Source organism: Xiphophorus couchianus, chromosome 12, assembly GCF_001444195.1.
Source record: "Xiphophorus couchianus chromosome 12, X_couchianus-1.0, whole genome shotgun sequence".
Taxonomy (NCBI): domain Eukaryota; kingdom Metazoa; phylum Chordata; class Actinopteri; order Cyprinodontiformes; family Poeciliidae; genus Xiphophorus; species Xiphophorus couchianus.
In genome coordinates, this window is record NC_040239.1 from 27120187 (window position 1) to 27144733 (window position 24547).

At 43.3% G+C, this 24547-nt stretch overlaps 1 protein-coding gene across 9 annotated transcripts in view; it reads left to right on the top strand.

Moving 5' to 3' along the window:
• fbrsl1 (fibrosin-like 1) overlaps positions 1-24547 on the top strand; it is a 353758-nt gene that overhangs the window by 303414 nt on the left and 25797 nt on the right. For all 9 annotated transcript variants that reach the window (XM_028033124.1, XM_028033119.1, XM_028033125.1 and 6 more), the window contains one exon: positions 3862-3910. In XM_028033124.1, coding sequence (XP_027888925.1) covers positions 3862-3910 — 49 coding nt within the window. The remainder of the gene's footprint in view (positions 1-3861; positions 3911-24547) is intronic.

Consider the following 24547-nt stretch of genomic DNA (forward strand, 5'->3'; position numbering starts at 1 on the left):
CCGGCATGTGGCGCTTTAGGGATTTAGCGCTGTAATGGTGGGTTTTACTGGCCAAGCTCTCTCCTTAACTTTTTTCTCTTTCTACCCCCCCACACCCCCTTCCGTGTTCTTTTTTACGCCTGCCGAGGAAACGGGAGGATTTCACAGCTGCTGGGAGCTGAGCTCCGGCTGGGCCCCGTGACCTCCTTCTTTCTTCCCCCGCTCCCCCTCTTCGTCCCCCTAGCCTCACTTCGTTTCTCTCCCTCTATCCAGCAGTCTCTTTCCTCGGGGAGCTCTTGTGTGGCTCAGAGGAAGCTGAATCATAAAGCATAGCTAATGAATAGAATAGAGAAGGAAAGCGGAGGCCAGCTGACGGCCCTCCAGAGAGGGGGCCAGGCCCCTGAAGCCCCAGGCTCAAATAGCAGACGGCCCTCGCAAAGGTCAAGCTTCCTGCAGCCCGCTCCGAGGGCTTTTTGGCTTCTTGGGCAATGTGGCTTAAATTCACTCCCCTCCCACCACCACCCTTTAGTTTTGTTTAATGGTTAAATTTCCCCGCTTCCTTTTGAAAACCGTGCCCTTTGCTCCTCCGTTTCGTCGTCTTTCGGCTTCCCTCCATAAGCATTTCCTGTCCGTCTCATCTTTCTCTTGGTCGGTAATGGCAGTCGGGGTCGCCTCAGCAGAGAGTGTGAAGAATTTGTTACACATGACCTCCTCGCACCCCAACCGCAGGCGGCTCGGTGAGCCGGCAGCGCGGCCCCGAGAGAAACCGAGAGGGAGAGGAAAAGTTGTCAACCTGACCAACAGCAATGTGCAGGAAGAAGCTGCAACAAAAAAACAACCACCAGTAGAAACAAGAACTCTGCTGTGACATGCCATTTTTTAAGCATCGCCTTTACAAGCCAGCCTTGTAATTGTGGATTGTGTGACTGACTCATGCAGACTTGGCAGGTGCAAAACGCAGCATTAAACTCTTAAATGTTGGTTCGCTGTTACTTGGGATTCAGGTACAATTTAAAAAGAGCTTCTGTTCATCATGGGGTTGGAATGGGAAGGAGGAGATGTTCCAAACACAGCTCATCTGTTCCTGGGAACACACTTTGTCTGTGCCGCACTCCGGATAACCACTTTGGTCTCAACTGTTTTTAGCTGTTACATAGAGTCATGGCCTCACCTAGCTTGTTTTTATTTTATTTTATTTTTTTCTACTTTCGTGACCCCGTGTCACTCTGAGCACGACCCTAAGCCACCTTCTGTGTCCATTTGACAAGCTTCATTTCACTCTGAGCCCATATTTTTCTTTCAGGGCCTGCAGGGCCTTGATTCAAGGCTGAGGTTGTGCTGTTTTCGGTGCTGAGGGTTGGTACTGGAGCATTTAATTTCATCCAAAGCCAACAAAAGAGTCCGTGCTGGAGCCTGGCCGCTCTGGTTTCGGGAGATTGAAAGAGGGCAGTGCACAACTAGTCTTTCTCTCCTCTAGAGCCAGATCACTTTGTCTGCTGCAGGAGGAAACGGAAAAGATTTCAGCTGAGAGTTTGTCCTTTTGTTCCGTTTGTGGAGACCAACGAAATGTTATTAGACTTCCTACACAGTCTCAGGCTCTGACGTATGACTCAAGTGTTTTCAGAATATAGGAATTCAAAAATATTTGTGTTTGAAGACCTTCATCCATGTCCAGTTGTATAAATGATTCAATTTATCAATTAGTCTATTTGTTCCATGTTTCTTTCCGTCTGTCTTTCTGTCTCTTTCTTTTTTCTGTATTTCTTTCTGTGTCCCTTTTTCTTTTCTTTCTTTCTTTCTTTCTTTTCTTTCTTTCTGTATCTTTTGATCTTTCTCTATTTTTGTCTTTCTGCATTTCTCTGTCTTTCTTGCAATATTTATTTCTATATTTCTGTCTGTGTCTTCCTTCCTGTTTCTTTTTTCTTTCTGTCCGCTGCATTTGAAATAAACCTCAAAGTGATTTATTAAGGTGCATGTGGGTGTGTGTGTGTGTGTGTGTGCGTGTGTGTGGGTGTGTGTGTGTGTGTGTGTGTGTAATGCTCCACTTGTTCAAGCAAATATGTTGGACTTCTTTGCACTCAGACATCAACTCTGAATGCCACGCTGCTGGACAGGACTCATTAAGAAACAAAAGGGAAGGAAAAACAAAAAGCTAAGCCTGATTAAAAACATAAGATAACGTCATTGTATTATAAATGATAAATGAAATGTGCTGACACATCCAGACGTATCTAAAAAAAATAATAATAATGATAAGAAGAGGCCGTGATCGATTCAGTTTAAGGCACTTTCACAAAAATGAAATTATTTTGTCAATTTGTCCCATCACCCAGTAGTTTCTGGTCACTCTCTCATTTATGCATCTGTCCTTCTGTTCATTCATCCCATTAAACATTAATCTATCAATGTATGTATTGATCCGTCCATTCAACCGTCCATAAATGTGAAAACTTTCAGGAATCTTGAATATTTGCTGCGCATTTGCGGTCTAGCAGAACCCATTGCCGACATGTTGCTACTGCTACTCCTCCTGCGGTAGCTAGCATCTGTCCACTCAGCAAGCAGCTAAAAGCAAAACACTCAGTTAAAGAGTTTTGTGCAATAATCGAGTGTTTATGCCGAAAATCTGTTCAGTCCATTACTGCCTGCAATCTCCGTTGAGCTTCAACCAAGTGACTCACGACGTCTCCTCGTGGAATATATGCCGCAGAACTTGACAGAAAAATATTTCTTTGTAGTCATCAGCGGATCCTCTCCCCTTTAATGCTTTCCGTTTCTGATTCGACTGTCGAGTTCCTCGGCGGAGGCTTCCCCTGAGCTTTCATATATCTGTTTTTATGCCCTGTTAATAAAGCACGTTCATAAGAGAATCAACTCTCTACTCGAGGTGTGTTGTGGTTTGCGAGAGAAGAGACATCCAAACATAGTAGGAGGGAGAAAAAAAAGTCAAATCGCAGTAAAAGTCGGAATCCGAAGGTCTTGGAAAGAAGAGGATGTCCTCAAAACACTTGTGAAGAACTAACAGGGATGCCAAGGACAGCCATCTGTGTTTACAGAATCATCCGCTTTCTCTCTATGTCTCCCTTGTACGCTCTCAAGATTCGCTGTTCATTCTTTACATATGCTCCCTTTGTGCAGCATGAAATACACGCGTGGCAGTTAAGGACACTCGGGGGCCCTCTGGGTGGAACATATGCCGGGCTCCTGCGGATTTTTTAACGAGTCAGACGAAAGGAGCTGAAGCAAAGGGAAACAATCGCCTGGAAAACGGGGGCTGGTTTTTCTCCCGCTCACACAAGTTGCGTTGCAGCAATTTTGATTTAAATCGCCAAACTTCATGTGACCATCAAATCGTCCTCAGCTTCCCTCATATTGACCTCAACCAACATCAGGTCTCCTGCTTACCGACTACAATGTCATAGCACCATGAGGGATCCGTTGTTGCAATGAAATTAGATGAATTAGAAATAGAAGTGCATAGTGTTGGTTGGTGGAAAAATGTCACTGATTTCCTAGCAGCAGCATGTTTTTTTTTCTCCCCTCCATGTCTTTGTCCTCTGATGCTGCATTGTCAAGCCGACTGCCTTCCTATGTCCTTGACAGCGTTTCTTGTGTGGGGGTTTTCAGGTGGCCCAACACTGCCACCTAATGTTACCTCACCAGGGGAAAGTCAGGCTCCAGAAGCAGCTTCCTGTCCTTGTTCGATCGGGCGACTGCTGCTGATTGACTCTGTGACGCCGTCACCTGCAGATAAATAAATCAGCTTCTGCAGTTGTGGTTCTGGAACAGAAATGCTAGGAGCGCGAATGATAATTTTAATTAGTTTCTTTCAGATTCATGTGATCTCTGAATTTCTGTGTTTCTTTTTTTTTCCCCCTCCAGGTATCTGATGTAGGATCAGAGAAGCTCTTTTCCCCTACCGCACCCAAAGGTAAGAGCCTCGTCCGTTTTCTCCTCTGCTTTATTTATAAACAGAGCAAAATCTGTGCCCTTTTTTTTATTTTTATCTTTTTAGTATTATTGCAAATGAGCCCACGGCTCTCTCTGGCTCTCTAATCCTGCAGCTCCCATTCAGATTTAAATGTCGCCAGACATAAGCAAGGTCTGGTGACTACATATGCATGCGTTTTTTTTTGCTGTTGTTGTTTTTTCTCCTCCGGGTGCACAGTGGTGTTTCTTGGACGACCCCGCCAAAGGCTTAGCCCTCCTACATATTGGTTCATTAGGGAGGATTTAGAGCCTCCCTGCCACATGCTCCCACAAATGGGTACTTCCCCTCAGGCATTACAAGCTCTCTGACAGCAGGCCTGGATCATAATTGATGCCAAAGGAAAGACAGAAAAAGAGCTTTGTCAGCCCCCAGACAACACGAGCTCTTGTCCACATTCACATATGCACATATGTGAATTATTAGGCCCTTGTTTTTGGGGTTTTTTTGTTGTTGTTGTTGCTTTTTTTTCTTTCTTTTTTTTTTGTACGCCGTGACCACTTGGGATTCCACATGCTTTTTTGTGTGTGTGTGTGTATTCTGTGACACACATCAACAGGTATTTCTGGCACATGAATATTTACCACATGCAGTGAAGCTCAGCTGGTCAAATCAGGGGGTGAAGGTGTCTGAGCTGCAGATGTGAGTGTGGGGTTTGATGGGCGCAGCCGTGACAGATAGCAGCAGCATGGCGGCCATGTCCCCTCTGGGCAAGAAGCAGGAAGGAGGGCCCTTTAAGACAAGGTGAGGTTGGAATGAGATGGATCCACATTCTGTGAGCTATACGGACAGATGAGGAAGGTTGCACAGGGAGACTCAACAAACACATCAGCATTCATCGGCTTGAATCGAATGTATTGATAAACTGTGTGGTTCAGATGATCCATAACCAACATGAGAGTTGTGAAACAAGCATTTCTAGTAACTTTTATGATATCTTACTTACAGCAAAATTTCCCCTGTGTTTACCAGGTGAAGGAAAGACTCTGTAGTTGGTGCTACAGTGAGCGCAGGGCAGAGGATTAAATGGCTGGAATTAAATCCAGACAATCCAATCAAAGTCTCTCTTGATTATCACACAGATCATCCAGATCCTATTTGGGCGATGAAGGCGAAGGGTCCAGAGGAAGAGGTTAGAGAAAGTGAGGTGACAACAGAATCTTAAAAAAAAAGAACATGAAGGACAAAGTTATCACAGTTAAATTGGGATAACTTCCAGTCGGTTCTCATCTCACGTTCCAGTCTTGTTTTCTGGAGCTGTAGTAGATCCTGGGACACTGTCTGCTTGTGGCCAAGACGGGTTTTTCTGTGTGTGGACATTGTGTGTAATACAGGGAAGCCCACAGGCTGTTTTCCTCTGGTTTGCTGTACAACACTGCATCTACAGTGTGTCCCATTAGCAGCTTGGGGCCCTGAGGGACTGCCGAAAAGGAAAGGCTTCTTTCCTTTAATCACCAGGCCTGTGGAGCTGCTAGCTGGTAGAGTCAACAACAGATGCAAACACACACACTCTTACCATAAACATATACGGTACATACTAGATTAATATACAGTACATACATAGTGCTGTGAATATGCTTGTGTGATTCACTTGATAGGTGTTTGTTTTATTTTTATGTTGCTTTTTTTTCAGTTGATGTCCTGATTGCCCACAATAGACTTGGGCTGGTATGTGATTCTAATGATTAAGAAAAGAAATGTTACATAAAAATTGAAACCAGTAGTGTTATTGATTATAAGACTTACTATTATAGGAACTATCACTATTATTAGCTCCATGTTCCTATTAAAATTCATTTTTTTAAACGGTTTTTACTTATGAGTTATGTTACAGGGTAACATAATTCAAACTATTATAAACAGTACAGTTTTAAATAGGAAAATGTACTATTAACTATTACTGAATTACTTGCAGAAAAAGAATGAAATTCAGTGTATCTTAGTAATCTATCCGTGACACAATAATTGTGACTCCATCAACGTTTTTTGATGCGCGTTTCAAAGTATCATGTTAGGAGAGTGTTGGTGGAATCTATGAAATTGGAAATAACTTACTGAATTTAGCAACAATCGTTATTGCGCTCACTTCAGGTGTTTTTTGGCTTTTCCGAAAAAGAGTTAATGCTCTACAGGGAAGATGGAAACACGTTTTCCGAACATTTACCTGACATCACTGATCAGTCGATTCTTTCCTGTCCTTTCTCTAACGTCTCTGACATGATCAAACATGTACAACTTTTCTGATAGCGACACATTCCTGAAAATTTCTCTCCATTTTTCTGAGATATGTGGTCCATGCTAGCTTTCAAACTCTACTTCCTGTTTATTACAGCCGTGCGTAGCATAAAAATTTGACAAAATTAGGCTCGATTCACTCGAAACCATTAGATGGAAACAAAGTTAATGTACTTTTTTCTCCATTTTTGTGACATTCTTCTCAAAATCCACACAACAGTTGAAAACAGGCATAGCTACTAGTTAATAGAGGTGCACCGATTGCATTTTTCTGGCAGGTCGCCGATTAAAGACCTTTTAAAAAGCTTAACCTGCCGATTACGATTTTGGCCAATACCAATTTTTTTTTGTCTGAAATGTTGCTCAATATAGTAAGAAAGTTGTTGAGTTGGCAACAGTGGGTCACTATTATTAATTGTAAACGAGTAGACATAACTTGGTGAGCCGGTCTGTCAGTCAAACCTTTCTCTCCAGAGAGCAAAATAGGACAGTGGTTGATTCTTAGAGCTTTGCCAAGCTAGATAAGATCGGTGGATAAGATCGGCTTCACATGTAAAAATCGGCTGATCTCCCAAAATTAAGGAAATCTACGCCGAAAAATCGGTGCTCCCCTACTAGTTAATAATCAAAAACTCAGAGATATTAGTGTCTGTGGTTGCTGATGAAACGGGACTCCCTTGCTTTCTCTCTCTCATGTTTCATTTTTATCATCTCTCCACTGCTGCTCTTTTGACAACCTGATGATAGCACAGCGTAATAGTATCAGGAATGGCACTGTGCAATTCTCTGTGGACGCTTTTACCCAAGAGCTAGTGCGAGTTCAGTTGAGTGTCTGTGTGTTGGTGGTTACGATGTAGGAAGGTGCATCAGAGGGCAAGCATTATCTAACAGTTATTGGTTTTTGTTTACTTCCTGTCTTAAACCTCCTGCAGATTATCGATTTGCTGGAGGATGGCGTGTTTAAGTAAAGACGCTGCAAAGACTTTTACGCTTCACCGCGAGCTGCTGTTATTGAATCGAAGGTCAGAGTTTAGCGTTGTCACTTGCTCGAAGGCGAATAAAGAGCTAAAAGTAGCTGCCGAACATGCACAGGGCTCCTCCACGGAGTGCAGATAAACACTTTTACATGACATTTCACAATGCCGGGTCTTTCCAAGTAGCAGGGAGTTATCACCCAGCTGTCAGCAGCTCGAAATATCTGAGAGGAACTCTTAGGAATCTGCGCTGATGATGTTGAATGTTGCATGGGTGGGTCTTAAAACCGCCTTTCGCCAGGCCTGTTGTACTCTCTGAGCATCTATCGTCTTCGCCTGACGGGTAAGCCAACGCGGTGTGCTTCCCTACCAGAAATCCCAAGGCATCTTGGGATAACAAAGGAGGGGCGGGGAGGGGAGGGGGGTAAGATTGGTAGAAAACCCATTTCTGAAGTGGATTTGTGCCCTTGTAATCCTGATTAATTTTGACCCGTTGTGCTCATTTTAAACAGAGCATTACAGTAAGCGTGAACACAGCAAGCTCTGGGGCGAAACTAGGAGCTTAGCGGCTTTGGGAGGCTTAGCTGCAGATGGCATTTTAAGCCGGACTTAATAAATTGTTTCCATTAAACTTACCGGCCCACACATACTGGATTAGGCCAGTGGAACAAAAGAAAGAGGAGAGTGTGCGGAGTCGGAGGCAGAGGGAAAAGAGAGCGCACACATCTGCCGCCGTTCGCGTCTGACACGGTTAGTGTTTCTCGGAGGCCAGATAGGAGGTGAAGTCGAGGTTACCGCGGCGTTGGGGGAAATCGCAGCTTTTAAAAGACATGACTTCAAAGTTCACTCGCTCAGGATCTTGTGGCTCGTTTGGGGATGTCGAACAAATTAGCCTAATTGACATCGAAGTAAACAAACTGGGGGGTAAAAAAAAAAAAAGTGCATAAAACCATTTAGCTTGGCGGTGGATTTAGGGCTAATCCCCTAACTCTTGTTTATATGTAAACACATTACCAGCACTGTAGCTTAAGGATTTAGTTTCTGCCTGTATAGTTGTTTTTTTTTCATTACTATTATTTGGACCATTTCTTGCACAGATATCCAAATTATTTTGTGTCCAAATGGTTTTCTTTATGATAAAAACCCCTCCTCTCCTCCGCTCTCAGCCTGCTTCCACTGTACCTCCATCCCCCCATCGGTTCATGGCTCGCTCCCTAAGCTCTCATGATGTGCTAGACAATCTAGGGTCCCTGTGTCGAATCGCTAAACAACCACCCTGTCTGTAGGTCTTTTCTCTCAATGGGTTCTGAGTGGCCTTTGTTCCACCGCCGCTGTTTGCTGCATGTCAATAAAAGGACCGGGGTCCCCTCCTCTGCTATTACTCTGGCTGGGGCCGGCGGTGCGGAGGTCGCACTCGGCTGTTGGAAGCCCGCGTTAAAACGAATCGCAGTATCGCCTGAGCGGCAGAGAAGGGAGGAAGGATGGTGATTGCCGAGGGTACAGTAAGGTCAGGGATACAGGGAGGGGGACTGAGGAGCAGCCCAGACATATAGCGCCAGACGGGGAGAACATGTTTGTATTCGGCTGAGCGGCTCTCCTCTGGCCGGGTCAGCATAATGTATCACTAACCTCTGTGGCCGGCTCTGCCGCTCGTAGCCTCTCGCCTATTAAATAATGATTGTAGGCTGGCCCTCTGACCGACTAATCAGCTTCTCGACTCCGCTAAGTCAGGATTGAGTGCTGGTAGCCAGGAGAGGGTGGCTGGCTTTTAGGCACACCCTGTAGCTGGAGATTGGACGTGACACTGGAAAAACATACAGGGCTCCACGCAGCTGGATTAGCATCACAGGTGTGAAATAAAAACCTGATGAAAGTCAACTGAGTTTATGTTGGAGAGAAAATAGTTTGTAAGACCAATACTTTGTTCAACTACCTCTCCACAAGGCTGCAGATTTCAATATATGATGTCAATGTATGTTCGACCTAATTTTGCTTTATGAAAGATAAGCTACCGAACAAAGTGACACTGATTTGAGATTTGTGGCCAATTTATGATTTCAGGTCTTTTAGAGCTTTGACCTACCAATACCGATTTTAGCTGGCTCAAATTCCTGTTTGAAAATTACAATTCAGAGGAACAAAAATGTTTTTTGGCCTTTCTACTTTAAAGACTCGTTATGTATATCAAAGCAGAAGCACCATTCCGTTGAGTGCAAGAGAGTAGTTGTAAAACTGGGTTTTGCTCAGTTGAAGCAAAGTGATGTTTTAAAATTAACTTTCTTAAGAGTCATAATAGAAATGAGTGTTGTTAGGTCTGTTTCACAAAGTGTAAACATTAGTTCATGTTAGTCGTCAGTAGAAGACGCATTTTACCTTAAATCTTAAGATTTCCAAAAGGCTGCCAACATTTGCAAATTCAGAATGTTCCAAAAGCCTGACCTGCCGATTCCGATTCTCACCAGTACCGATTAGTTTTGCCTGAAAAGTCGCTCAGTTGGCACCAGTGGGGTGACTATTGTTAACTTTGAACTTGCGGACGTTACCAGTCAGTCAGGACTCTCTCACGGCAGAGCACAATGGGACAGCGGCTGATTTTCAGACCTTTGGGAAAGTAGAGAAGATTGCTTTCTCGTAATCTCCCAAGGTTAAGAAAATCTGGACAGATTTTTTCCCTAATACTAATATTAACATCCTGTGGCAGGTGGCCCTAGCAAAACTGCAAAAGTACAAAATAGGTAGGGATCAAAACAACCCACACCTGTGGAAACTCTGTGTTGTAGCAGCCTGAGTGAACAACCAGCATTCCTCTGTAGAAAACGCAGCCTTCGTTCTTTCTCAGTGTTGCTGAAAATGACAAACCTGAAGTCCTTCACCTGTCCTACCAACCTCCACCACTCAGTCTCGTAGTTAGACCAATCCAGAAAATTAGTTTTATTTACCGTTAGAGTAAACTCATCCAGTTTCTATCAGGAGAATTTCTCATCATTGTTTGATATAAAATGATAAGAATTAAAGAAATACAACATTAAAAGGATACAGAATTGCTACAGAGGGCAAAAGGTTTGGTTAGATAAATATTCAGGAGGGATTCGGTGAACAAAAGCATAACTTCTTCTCCGTTAATCTTTAGTATATTACTGATCACAGCCACAAGACCGCTTGTGAGCACAGGGATTCGTTTTTTTGAAGAAAAAGCCCGATATTAAGCTCCCATTTATTGATAGCGCTAATGCTGTTTGTGCAGCCATCTCGTCGGAGAGATGAAAATAAATAGGGGGGGAGCTCAGCTGAGATAAGACACGTGTTTAATTATTAATTGAGCCATTACTGACAGAGATTGGCTTTTTTGATTTAAAGCAGGAAGGTCCGCTTCAGGGACAGAAAAAGCAATTACAGGACTCCCAGCTCTTACTGCAGATGCCCATCGTTCAGCGTGCGCAACAAAAGGAGAAGGAGAGGAGGGGCACAAACGGCTCCAGTCCACATAAATTCTCTTCTGTCTTGTGACATTCTGTTGTCCAATATATAATTTTCATTGTTCCTCAATATTTATAGCTTTTAAAATTAAAATGGTCTTGTCTTGTAGTATTTATGTAGTGTGGCAGACGGTTAAGGCGGTTGAAGGCCTGTGGCCTGGCATCCTAAAAAAAAAAAAAAAAAAAAACGGACTACAGAGAATTGTGTTTGTTTGGTAAGATTCAGACGGTGATGTCAAGGCTTTTACACGCCGCCTGTTTTCAAAGGCTTGTTCGGCTTTTCGATGCGCCGCTATTATCTGGCTTGTAAAATCACTGCTGATCTTCCACACTATTCCCCAGTGCCACTCCTCGGCTCCTTTAGTGCATTATTGTGTCCATTAGAAACATGCTTGGTATGTGCAAAGAGCCTAGGGTGCATCAAATATTAACTTACTCCCTTTAGAACATTTGTTTGCTGCTGATTGAGTTTCATTGTTGAAACCAGAGGCCCGTTTGATGATCAATGCGTTCCTCTCCCTCTCTCTCGCGGGTGTTCGTCGTTACGAGTCGGGACGCTCGGCTTCTGTCAGTCAGCGGCGTGGCTGGCAGCTGCGGTGGCAGGAAGCGGGAGTCGCGTCAAAAGTGCTGCGTGTCCGGGGTTCGTCGTGTGTCTGTGTAATCATTGACCGACTATGGATTCAGCTTTAGCCGCGAAGAGAGAGCAATTACACGATCACTAGAGGCTGCGAGGGACTTTTGGAACAGATTGTCAGGGTCGCAACCAGCCTTTTGGAGGGCGCATGTATGAGTTTACAGAGTGAATCAGATCATGTTTTTGCTCACTTTTCAAGCACGTCCCTTCGAATTAAGAGTTTGCACTTTATCTTTTCCATTTTTTGCTATTATTGTTCCTCGATTCTCCAGCATTTCCACTATCGTTACACTGATGCTTAGTAGAAACATATGTTGTTTTTGGTAAAGAATGGTCCAACACCGCCTTTTCTTGGATCTGATGCTGTAGCGTGTTCAATTTGATCACTCGGCTTGGCTGAATGTTTGGTTTTGTCAACGGTTTTAACTTCACAACTCTCAGACACTGTATACACAAATGTGCGTTGCTGCTACTGAATTTACTGCTTAGTGCTACTTACTCAAAATGCTATTCAAATGTTGTAGGCCTCCTTAAGCCTACAACAGGTGAGTGTTGATATTAATTGTATCTTTTGACTGTATTCTTAGGGACTACAGATGAAAACTAGCCTTTATGGCTAACTCTGACATATTATGTGATTTGCATTGTCCCTTTTGAAATAAATAAATAAACAGCCACGATGAGCCAAGGGAGGATGGCATATTCTCATGCCACATTGTGCAGTTGTTCTGTCTGCACTGATGAACAACCAGATGAAAGTTGCTCAACTTAGTTATTGATTTATAATTAGCGGGTCATCTCTATAGCTTTAAAGAGTAATTTCCAGATGTCCAGTTGATCTTTAGATATAGAAACAAAACAAAAACAAATTGTGACACCACGTTAAAAGTTACATCTTGAAGCAGTTCAACGCTTTGAATGCTACACCATTTGTCACGCACTGCACGAAATGGGCAACATTTTACAAACTCTCTTCATTTTCTCTAGTTTCGAAAAAAGAAAAAGCTCTGCCTTTATAAGTGCATAACCCCTCAAGCAGTACCAGCTGCTGTAGTTCATGAACCAGCTTGCATTATCATCTCACCGCATAACAGGCATTTGGTAAAATAAAATCTAGGTCTGTGTTTTGTTCTGTTGTTTTTTTGTTTTTTTTCTTATGAGGGAAGAAAATAAAATAACGGCTAACACTGGAGAACAGCAGCTTTCACCACATCTTCTGTCTAATCTTAATCCTCTTCCTCCTCCAATGAAAACACAGCCAGCTACATTGTGGAAGGCTTTCTCATTGTTTACTTATGAGAATACACAACCGGCATCTTATCACTGCTGTCAGGCCTGAAATGTAAAGTGTGACGCCTGTGATCACTTGCAGGTTTTTCACGCTTTTAATCTTTTATTCCCAGCTTTAGTCTGTCTGCCAGCAAGACTGTTTTTCTTCCCCGCCCTGGATTTGTTTGAAGATCCCAGCTCCTTGCTCTGTGCGTTTTAAGCTCATTTATGTCGAGAGGTTCACAGCCAATGTTGTTTGCAGATGAAGCCGCAACGCTCATTGACAAAGCCAGATGGTAGGTGATTGTAGCCAAACACAGTGCTTGGATAATGGACAAATGTTGGCTGGGGGACAGTCGTCAGCCTAGATGGATATTACAAGCGTGCTCGTAATGGATTGGACATTTAGGGAAGCAGTTTAGAGAGGCTTATAAAAGACTGAAAAGACGTCGCCAGGAACAGAGCGGGTATGAAATACTTTGAATTCCATGACAGACGAGGACATCCAAACATCAGAAGAATGCGCCGGAGTTTCCGCGGCAGGAAGGAGACCAACTTTGTAAACACAGTCCCAAAGAAAACAGATTCATCAAACTCTCAGTTGAAGAGTACGGCATGCGTGATCATATCCTCCAGGTCATAGTTCAGTATGTCTCATCCCACGATATTACCGCAGGTTTGACAAATGAGCGGCTTTGAAAAGTTTCACTTTGGAGACCGGCTATCCGTCTCAAACACATGGTGAAAGGCGTAATCTGACACAATTCTAAGAAAGGGCTTGTGTTGGGTTAAGTGTTTCACCTGGAGTGAGCGCCATTAATCCTGCCAGTGCTCAGAACAAAGGGAATAATTCATCCAGACACAGAGGTCTGTAATTTTGGCCGTATCAGCGGTGGTTAGGAAACAGAACATGCACACTGTGGTCTTCTCCAATATTGAAGCGGTCATCTGTTTGGCTGTTGTTTTTGGCTACTAGCGAACTCCCTGCCCTGGGCCCTGGTGCTGGGGCCCCTAATGGCCTTTGACTGACTGTAATACCTCATTCAACAGAGCCCTGGCTCCAGCCTCTGCGGCTGCTAGATTGAAACTGCTGTGTTGAGGGGTGAGCAGCAGGACTGGGATCTCACTGCTGTTTGCTTTGGAACGAGATTCTTCCAATGTCACACAGACCAGCGAGAGGAGAGAAGAAGAAGAAAGAGTTCAGAGCACAAACAACAGTCAGAAGCAGGCTAGGGTTGTTGAAAACTATTGTTGAAGTTTGCTCGCAACAGCTTGTTCTGACTGATCTAACAGTGAAATGTAATATTCAGAATAAATACTGAAATATTTTATATTTATAAATGAATTTCTAAAGATTTAGAATTTTAATGTGCAGTAATCAGAAAGGTCTGTTTCTAATCTCTGTTTTTTGAAGGCTTCAGCCTTACTATTCAGGTGTTTGTCTTAAACATGAATTAAAGAAGATGTAAAGATGGGATGTAAATAGTTCTTTTTCCACCAAACCTTCCTGTCATAACTGGGCACTGATTATTTATATTAGGAGGCAAGGCAATATCACACTGCGGTGTGAGAGAGCAGTTGCTTTTTAAAATAAAACATAAGGATTATTGACTTATCATTTTAAACCAGCTTTAGTGTCTAATGTTCTATACAAGTAGTTAGCTTGTATATGTCCTACATTAATGGCCACAAGATTGTAAATATGTATAAAGGACAAGCTTTGTATATAACTTTTCTATATACTAACAAGCTATAGCAGTAGCTAAGCAATATCTAACTTGTATTGTTAGGAAGCTTGTACAGTTAGCCTGCTAGCCATATAAGCTAACTTGTATGGCTATTTAAAAACAAACTGTGCAAGCATAGTTAGCTTGTATTAGATATACAAGCTAACTTGTACATGTTGGCTTACATAGTTAGCCAATGCTTTCCTATGCAATTCGACTCGATTCTCATCTCTATTCACATCTCTTGTCCTGGATTTATCCCATTGAGGTAAATTTCAACCGGGCCAATCAGCAAACAGAAGGAGGAGTTGTGAACGATGTCATTGATTTTCTGTTACGTTTTAGAAATGTAGTCTGCCTGTATAGGGTTGTACTTTGGTAATGGGAGCAGAGGAAGTGAACGAAAGCATTCAGTCTGTGTTGGACACACGTACTAATATTGAGTAATTCAAGTTGGATCAAGAGGAATGTTTAAGACATTTTATTGCGGATATGGTGACCTTACTTTCTACAGGGTTCTTTACAGTGCACGCAATTTTGGATAAGCTTGATTGAACTGCGACATTACATGCTTTACAAATATTAGCAATTTGTACAAATCAGATCCAGTCACTTAAAACTTCAACAGAGTCCATGAAGCAACCATTTCTCAATAGCTGAGGGTCCAGACCCTTTAGACAAAGTAAGGTGTAGAATAAGGAGCTGTTTGTTTTTTTTACCAGGCTACACTAGTTAGCAGCGCTAGCATTATAAAACAGCAATGATGAATGTAGACCATTAAGTAGAGAACACAGACCCCTAAAGTAACTCTGAGATTTCCAAAGGGCTGCCAGCATTTCCTGCATGTTCCATCCTCTCTCTCGCTCGCTCTGAATGAAGCGCCTGTCTAAGAAAGTAAGGTTTCCTTTTAAATAGCTCCTTGCATCTCTGTGCTTCCTCTGACTTCATTTTGAGCATCTCACTTTTGCTAAAAGTATATACCTAACTTCCAATTTCCCTTCTAAAGTTTTACACATTCTCTTGTTTTTTAAGTTAGTGTAACACCGTGACAAATTGCCACATTTTGAGATTAAGAAAAAACAGAAATCAATGAGCAGCTATGGCTAGCGCTAATGATACATTTATTGACCCGTCAGCCGTTATGTCCGGGGCAAGTGCTAAAGTGCTTGGGGCATGCTGTATTAGCAGCACCCAATCCTGGCAGCAGGTGCCTGTGTAGCTCGGCTACAGCGGACATGTTTTTCAGGCGCGATGAGCCATCTGGGTCTTGCTACTGTATAGTGCTTAAAACCCTCTCTCAAGTGTGACTCTCCCAACACTTGGCTCCGAGCTGCTCGCTTTAATGTAAGAACTGGCTGCTAAAAGGAGGGAAGGGGCCGTAAAATCTCCACGGTTTGATGAGGGTCAGAGTCTCTGTCTCTCTTTGTGGAAACAGTCGAACACATTGGACTGATTTTAAATTCCCTCTAACTACTTTAGCATTGTCATCACCCCTTGCAGTCTGAAGTGTTTTGAGCCGTACAGAGAAATTGTGTTTACTTTAGACTGTTTGATTTTTCTTTTGTGCCACCCAGGCTTGTTTGTCACTTTTTTTGGAAGAGGGCGAGGAGGAGGGCTCTTGTTTGCTTTTTCTTTTTTTTTTCTTTTTTCCCCCTCCCTGGTGTAGTCTGTTTCATCTTGCTAGTGATTTGTTTTGTTACAGAGTCCAATTATGGTCAGTGTACACCGCACACACCCCCTCCGTCCTTACACACATACTCACATTCACACATTTCCCCAAACTGTCATGCAGCTTTCACACTCCAAACAAATCTTTTCTTCTCTTGCAGCGCTTGGAACGCGATAGTGAAATGTGGCAGCTCTGCAGATGTGATGGCTGTTGTTAATGTCCCCTGTCCATCGTGCCTCGAGAAAACCAGACTCAGTTTACGTCAGAGACCTCTGTGTGTGTGTGGTAGGAGCAGCCACACGGGTCAGGCCTTGTCTCCATTAGTTTATTTAACACAAATCTTTAGCCAGCCCTCTCCTTATTCCTCTGCAATCCTCCCACACATGTCTGGGTCACTTTACTACTTTTTTCAGCCTCTCTGTCTCTCATTTAGAATGATGAATGAGTGTCAGTGAAGGACAGCACGTTTGCAAATCCGATACCTCCACTTGTCACCCTTCCTGCAGTGCTGAGGTTAACTGCAGCTGGGAGACGAAAGGCGTTGGCGTGTGCTTTCTAAGTTCTGTTTTTCAAACTGCTTCACTGCAGTCCTCTTAAGTGTGTCATCAGCTCTGAGATGTTAGTTTTAAACACCCCTCGCCCAACCTTCCCCCAAAAGAAAAGAAAAAACACAGACTTTAGCAACAGTTCCTAAAAAACTTCCCTTTCAAGTACGCTGAGCTCTGATGGGAGAAAAAAAAAAAGCAACTTGTAGTTCATAAATAATTTTGACATGAAGGGGAAATGATGGTAGATCTGGTCTCGTCATCACCAGCTGCTGGAAGCCTAATTAAAGCCCAGAAGCAGCTCTGCTGCAGGATCCTTGTTTGCATTATTAGGCACATTCTGCACTAATGTTTTCACTTTCTCCTTACTGATATGTGAAACTTGTGTTGAAATGTCCTGAGACACAGTGGGACTCTAGCGTTTGAGAAGTAGTCTGCTAAGATGTTACAGATAATTTCAGTCACATGAACATTTATTTTCAATTGAGGATCATTTAGAAATAATCAAGACTTAGGTTGAGGGCATGCTAGTTATTCATTTTTTTTGTACATGTTGCAATGCACTTACCTACTGTAATGAACTTTGGTTTTAAAATAGACACTGGATATTGTTGTGAAAGTAGCTTTTTTTTCATCTGAGACAACTGGCTAAAATAATAAAATATCCTGTCAAAAGAAGGAGTTAATACAGAAATCCATGTCCTTATTACAGCTAAGGATTGTTGAGAACGGCTGGGTAAAATGGATCATTGGTAGCTAGTTATTCTGCCTCTTGTCGTCGGCTTGTGAGAATTACTGCTGCACAGTTTTTAATTCTCTGCAGGAGCATTTTACTCCCGTTTTATCATCAGCCTTTGCTGCCTATTCACGTTACAGTTCCTTTAAAATCATTTAAGTGCCTAAGTGGTTATTTCATTCGGTTTGAATGTATTTTTTTCTATTTATTTCTGTTTCTATTAACTTTTTTTTGCCTCTACATCCATTCAGCCGGAGCTTGCTGTTTTTTAAGTGGTGCATAAGTAATCTTGGCTTGACTTTATCCTACTGTAACTGATTATGCGGTTTTATTCAGAAGGCGCACACAGTCTGAAAAGCCTGAGGCATGATGTAATGTACAATTAAAGGCCTGCTGCACTGATGGAGTCTTGAAAGATTAGAAAAGTGGACGCAATCTTACATCAACGTAGCGAAGACCAGAAGCCCTGTCTTATAATAACAACGTGCTTCGACGCGGAAACGCAACAAAAAAAAAGAAATGTAGCGGCTGATGGGTGATGTAGCTCTCAGGCACACGTTGATGATGGGATTATTACCACCTGTACCCCCACCTGGCAGGTACATCAGTACCTTTAGCTTAGTTCATTTGTTTTAGATCATGAAATAGCGGGAGCACATCTCAGACAACACTTTAAGTCGCTGCAAAAACACTTGACGAAATGCGATATGTTGGTGGTGGAGATGTTTGTCCACTCCCCCGGCCCCTCTGTCTCGTTGCACTTAGCTTTGATGGCTGCAAATGTCAAAACAGTCAGTGAGGTATGGTGAACGGTTGGGAGCTGTCAGCTTCCAATTGTTGCTTTGAGCTCTGGATAGTGAAAATTGAGATGGAGGAGGAGGAGGGAGGAAAAGAAAAACACACAGGCTCTTTCAGCCCACTGCCACGCCACTTAAGATTTGTTGAAGGATTTTCACCCAACCATTTCCATCCCATTGAGAAGTAATCAGTGCGGCACTGAAAGATAATATTATATCCACTTAGAGGCATGTGGGCTTCTCGCGTGTTTATACATGAAACGAGGGTGGAAAGCTGTGTCTCTGTTTGCGCCGTTGAACGCTCCCACCCTGCATCCCTGCTCAGACTTGAAGCTTCCCGGTGAAAGCGGCCCCGTCTTTGTGTTTGTTAAACTCCACCCCGCTATCACCCTTTTATTTCTAGCTCCCTTTCTTGCTCTCTCTCTTCGGATTGCGAGCCAGCTGGTGGGCTAATGGAGGATGCTTTCCTGTGGGGCAACAAGCTGATACTGTTGAGGCGTTCTGCAAGCTTAAGCAAAGCTGACACGCTGCTCAAGATCTGCGGCCCACACTGAGCTTCACAGAAGCCCGTGGAGAGACGCTGAAAAGGTCTTAAAGGTACGGGAGACGTGGGGAGGCTGCCGCTGTCCTCCCACCGCTGCGCTGTGATGTGGGAAGCAGGAGTTAAGTCCTTTATTAGAAGTGGCAGGCGGTGTCTCCAGTCACCTCGATAATTGTGGCACCACGGCTGCCGCTGTAATCAGTTGAGACAGCTGCTGGAGCGGCGTTCAAGTCCATCAGGCAGGCATGTCATGCTAATTAATGAAATGATAAGGCTAGTGCCTGCAAGCATTGCACAAATAACTCCTGGAGGATCTTCTTTTCAATGCGGAATTCATCTGCAAACTCCCCTCTGTTTTCCTTCGTGTTGGTGTTCTGTCCGCGGCAGCCTCGGAGTACAAAGGGTCACCGGTTCTGGTTAGGGGTCGCCGACGGCAAAAAGGGGTCAAATTCCAGGCCGGCAGGGTGGGCTGATGTCGGAAGGGCCATTAGACGCGAGCTTTTCTCTGGGAAGTCCCAAGATGTCCGCCCTTTTTATTTGGTGGAACCCAGCAGCACTGACCTTAGACGACCCAGCAGCGGTCATAAGAAGCTGTGACTGATGGCTGTTCCAGAGCTCTGCTGTGGGGTGGGGGGACAGAGGGTGGGCTCTCGTGGATACTCCAGGAAGGATGTGTGTGAGTGGAGGCGTCTTGTTTGTCTGCAACGCGTTACTGTCAGAGGTTAATGGCGGTTTAACTGCAGTTTGGGAGCCCCACTGGACTGTGTATGACATAAAAGGACCCAAAGAGACAGAAGCTTCTTTCTCAGAGCTATTTCATCATAAAGGGGAAACCCCTCTCTGAGCTGGTGATTCATGAGTCACTAATCAAGCCAGTCATGTCCCACATGTGAGCTTTCAAACATGAAGCTGGCAATGCAGAAGGCTTGGGGTTAGGGTTAAGGTTGACCTACAGTCTTACACATGTGGGGTGCTTCTTATTCTGAAGGCAGAAATGCGTTAGTGTTGTCTGATGCCTCCATCAGTCTAGTTCTTACTTATTTCACCTTCTTCAGCATAACCTTTCCAATGTGTGCTACACATCAAAGTAACACAAATAATTTTCCAGGCATATAGTGCCATTTTATAGCACAAGCAAGAAACTATTTTAACTTCATTTGTTATAAAAATGCTGCATATACCAAAAGCAACCTAAAAAGAAATTTGACTTTGTAATTTGACACCTTAAAATTGGGCCTCTGTCGCTTTAAGAAGCTCCTGCTGTTTTTGACACTCCGACACAACAATGTTTCTCCTTTATGCAGCAGACTCGTAGTTCCAGCAGGTGTTACCTGCTGCTGCCGCTAGTCTGTGGGAGCAGAGTGGGAGAGGGGTGTTTTGTGAAGCATAAACTTGGATGGAGACTGCAGCTCCGAGGAAGATCTTTGTTTAGAGTTTTGTCGACAGAGCAAGTGTTTGAGCACCGCTGAATGGTTGCCATGGGAGATTCAAGGATTTCTCTGACCTGTGTGAGTCAGTCAAAGCAACACTCCAGGCGTGTTTTTGACGAGAGAATAACATTATAGCGTGATAAAAAACCCCTCAAAAGAGTCAATCTTACATAATACACCCTCCCCTCCACGTGCCTTCTTTAAAAGCTTGTTCTCAGCCGTTCTCCCTCTCTCACTTTTCTCTCACCAATTTAAAGCTACGCTTCCTGCAAGTTGCCTCCCTTCTACAACAATAGCATATGTGCCACAAGGAGTGACTGGCATATGCGCCTCGCGCCATATGGCCCGGGTTTGAGCCGGGATCCGATCTGAACAGCGAAAAAACTTCATCATCCCGCAGCTTGAGCTGCCAGCTTTCTGAAATGAACATTAGGCTCCTTGATTTATGCCTGAGCGTCTACTGTAAACGTGTTGCAGCTTAACACCCATCCTCATTCTTGTGCCATCAATTCCTTTTGTGAGCCGAAGCACGGAGACAGAGAGGAATAATTGAAACGTGCCAGCTGTCCCCACTCTTCAGCTGTCTTGGCCGGCTTCTCGCTTTTGCCCACTCCCCCCGTTTAACATCTCTGAGTGATTTGCGAAAACATCGCCTTGGCTCCCCTCTTCACCAGCTTGGAGACGCTAGAAGCAGATTACATAGCGTGATGGGGGGGGGGGGAAGCAGGCCGGTGCGAATATCTCCTGTGATTTTATTATTGGCGCAATGATTCAACACAGCTCAGCCCTTCTGTTCCTCTCATGCGAAATCATTTATTTGAAATCACCCTGCCTAATTTTTTTTTTTTTTTGATGACTGAATACCTCATGGCCATGGAGTGTTGATTGGCAAGCCTGTGGTTTGCACAGTGCTGCCAGGTTCTGCTCCAGCCATCTTCCACAGTTGCTCGCTCGTGAGCTAAGCTTTGGCTCTGAGCGGGCTGCTCGTCTCAGAGAGGAACAAAAACCAAATCGTCGCGAGCCCGACTGTCAAGAGCCGGGGAATATGTTGTCACCCAAAACCGGTGGAAGTCGGATCAAGATCAGCCACATCCCCACACACCTCATGCATCCTCCAACATCTTTACGCAGATATGTTGCTTTATTTAAATACCTCTGTTCATGTCATTTGTCAGTGCCCCAACTGTTTATGCTTTGGCAAAGCCGTGAAGGGAGTGAACCGCAGTGTTTGCTTAGGAAATGAGAACACCCAGCCGCCTTAAGCTTCTTTTATACCACAGCGTCCCACCGGCAGGGAGAGAATTTGCATATTCTCGTATCTAATCTTAAAGAGGTTTTTTGCATACAGGTTCTGTTTTCCTGGTTGTTGTGTGCGCCCGGCCCTGGTGTTAGCAGTGAGCAGGTAATTTATGTGACGCTGCGATTTGCATGCGCGGCATTAGCTTACTGAGGGTTTTAGCTGGGAGCCGAACGTTCTCTCGAGCGGTTGTCTCTAAGCCTGCCACAGTAAATCAATTAATCTCGTGGTGAATAAAAATGAGCGTGATTAGGGCTGGATGATATGGCTGATAAACGGATCACGATTTAAGCGTTTCACATCAGTCAATATTGATAATTGTATATTAGACTTTTTGCTTTACATATCTGAAATATTGCCAAACTGGGGAAGTTTCCTGTTTTCCCCACAGTTTTCACTTTATGCTGCTGTTGTGGCGGAACCTGAAACTGCTGTTGCGCAAGTTACTCAACAGGTTGTTGCTATGTAACCAGAGAGTGAGAGAGTTAGTTGATGCCACTAATCTTGCTTAGCTGGCCATGAAAGATTGAATGGATAAAGCCTTTCTTCTATGTACATCCCCCAGAATGCTTTGCGGTTCTGGATTGAACTTTGGTGAAATGATTGAGTTTTCCATCAGATATATTATGCATTCATATTTTGATCACATGCCTATCACAATATATATTGTTTTTGATTTGTGTTCCATAGTTTCCATTGGACAACCATCGTTAAAGAGACGCTTCTCTTTAATGTTGTTGAAAACTTATTTTGAGAAACATTTCAGTTGTTACTTTTTCTACCTGCCACTTTTGCCTGTTTTCCCAGTCTAAGCTGAAGGTGATTACTTTTTCCGACATTCAATTTTGGTTACTGAAACTTAATAATCAATTTTAATTTTAATGATTTTGTTTGATTATTTTGGATATTTAAAATGTTTCCCAGTTCCAGTGTGAAATGTTTCGTAGGAAAAAAATGTTTTTCTTTGAGTGCATACATGCATTAGTAAGCCATTATTATTATTATTATGTTAGTTGCAAATGGTCTCAAAATGACAATATCATTGTTTATTGCAATAATTTATCGCCCAGGAAAATTTATCATGGCAACTTTTGACAGCAACTCTTTGGGATTTCACAACAAAGCTCCACTGTACTTTTTGCTTTTGATTCCCGAGTCAAAAGGTGAAGCAGTGCTTCCTCTAGATGATCGTAATTAACCCATCCTTGTACAGCTCAGAGTCAAACCGTTTCAGACTGTACCATGCTGGATCATCTGGCGCAAAGTCCCCTATAGGATCAGATCGGCGCTGGCTCTCCAGATGTTCCACAGGGACAAACGGGGTAAAATGTGAAGGATGGCGAAGGCGAGAACAGCTGTGCAGCGACGCTTTCTTCACCCCGGATCCCCCCTTTGGACACATCAGTCATAACCAGCAAATCTCTGCAGCTTGTTGTCCATCTGCCACCTCGGCCCCTCTCTGCCCCCCTTCCCAACATGCAGAGTCGTAGCACTGTACACCAAGGCACGTGCCCCCACTGCAAGTCTCTATCCAACCTCCCCTCAATGAGAGAGCCACGGGTGCAACGATAAAAAAAAAATCAATACTGGGATGAGATGTCAGCTGGTAAGCAGACCTGCCAACACCCCCTTGGGAAAGTCCCTGCCCCCCTCCATCCCCAGTGTGCTAAACCCAGCTAACAGGAGAGGGGGATCTGCCCCCGGCCCCCTCTGCCCCACCACTGGGCTGCCCTCCAACCTGCCTGAGTCACTAACACCATCTGCTCAGGTCTGCAGGCAGGATTTTTCGACACCATTTTTTTTCATACACACACTCGTAAGGCATTTGTTACACAGGACTTCCTGTGGATCTCCTACTGTCTTTCTCAGCAGGAGATTGAAAGCAGCGCTTGTTTTATGTCCAGACAAGAAAAAAAAAAAAAAGCTGAAAGTGGGTGAATCCTGAGTTAAGATGTGAGAGTTTGTGGCAAGTTTCCGTTTGATTTTTTTGTGTGTGTGTTTTTTTTAAAGCTCCTGCCTTTACCTGATTCTAATTCGTCTTCAAAACATCTAATTATTAATACAATACGTTTTTCTACTTTATGGACGAATTGAAAATGTAACTGTTTTAACGATAAAATCTTTCTGGTTCAAACAATCAGTTATTCTTCAAAAAAGCACAGAGTTACTCCGTATCAGTGCTTCATTGAAAATATAAAAATACTGTAAAATAATCTCGGTTCTATGCATCATATATATATTCAATCTTTTCCTGCAAACTTATGTAGAAATAACTAACACCTGCATCCCAAAAAGCTCTCTTTCACACACTGTAAAGTGTGTGAAAGAGAGCAGGTGATTTATTAATTTTTCACTAGTCATCATTATACAGACTGAAGATTTAAGATACATATAACCTCCTTAGGGATTAGCATGAGCAGAGCTACTAGTGGTTAGCTCTAACAAGTGTATAAGTGTGTACATGTAATTATTATCTTAATAGTGAGACATTAAATAGATTGTCAACATATTTATAACATGAACTCCAATGTTGAGCATCACACCGGAGTTCCAAAGTATTTGAGTTCTAGCAGGAATAGTTTTTACGATGCTAGCACCATGACAATAGTATTGTGTTTCTCTCCACTTCATGCATTAAAATGCAAAAAGAATATTCAGGATATTTAACAGCCCTTTGTGTGCTGCTGGTTTTGGAAAGACACAGTCCATCACAAATCCCAAAAAAAACTATCTTATCTCAGCTCCCTTTATTTGATTAAATATGCCTGGCAGCCATGTTGGATACTAAATTTGGTGTTGTTTCAGGAGCTCCGTCTTTTCCAGTCCTCATTCCAACTTCAGAGGGTTTTGTTGTTTTTCTGATAGGAAAATTGAAAAATAGGACTTCCGTGTGAGCGTGTGGCACGTCTTGTGAAAGTTTCAGTTTCCTGGAAGCTTGTTGCAGCTTGTCTGATATTGTTAGCTGTATTTTTTTTACATGCCTCAATGATGCACTCCTTCCCCCAGCTACAACACCCACACTGAAGAGTGTTGTTACACTCAGCACAAACTGGTAGCATTATGTATTTTGTCCTTATTGTTGTGGAAAAACATCAGATTTGTAGTTTCTGACCTGGCAGCCATCAACCAGTGCCAGTTTTTGAAGAAACAGGATGGGTTGATATACAGAAATAGCAGCTGAAAGAAGAAAGATGGCATTAAATAAAATTTTAAAAAGTAAGGGTAGTTTAATTCTCTCTGTTGTTGTAGT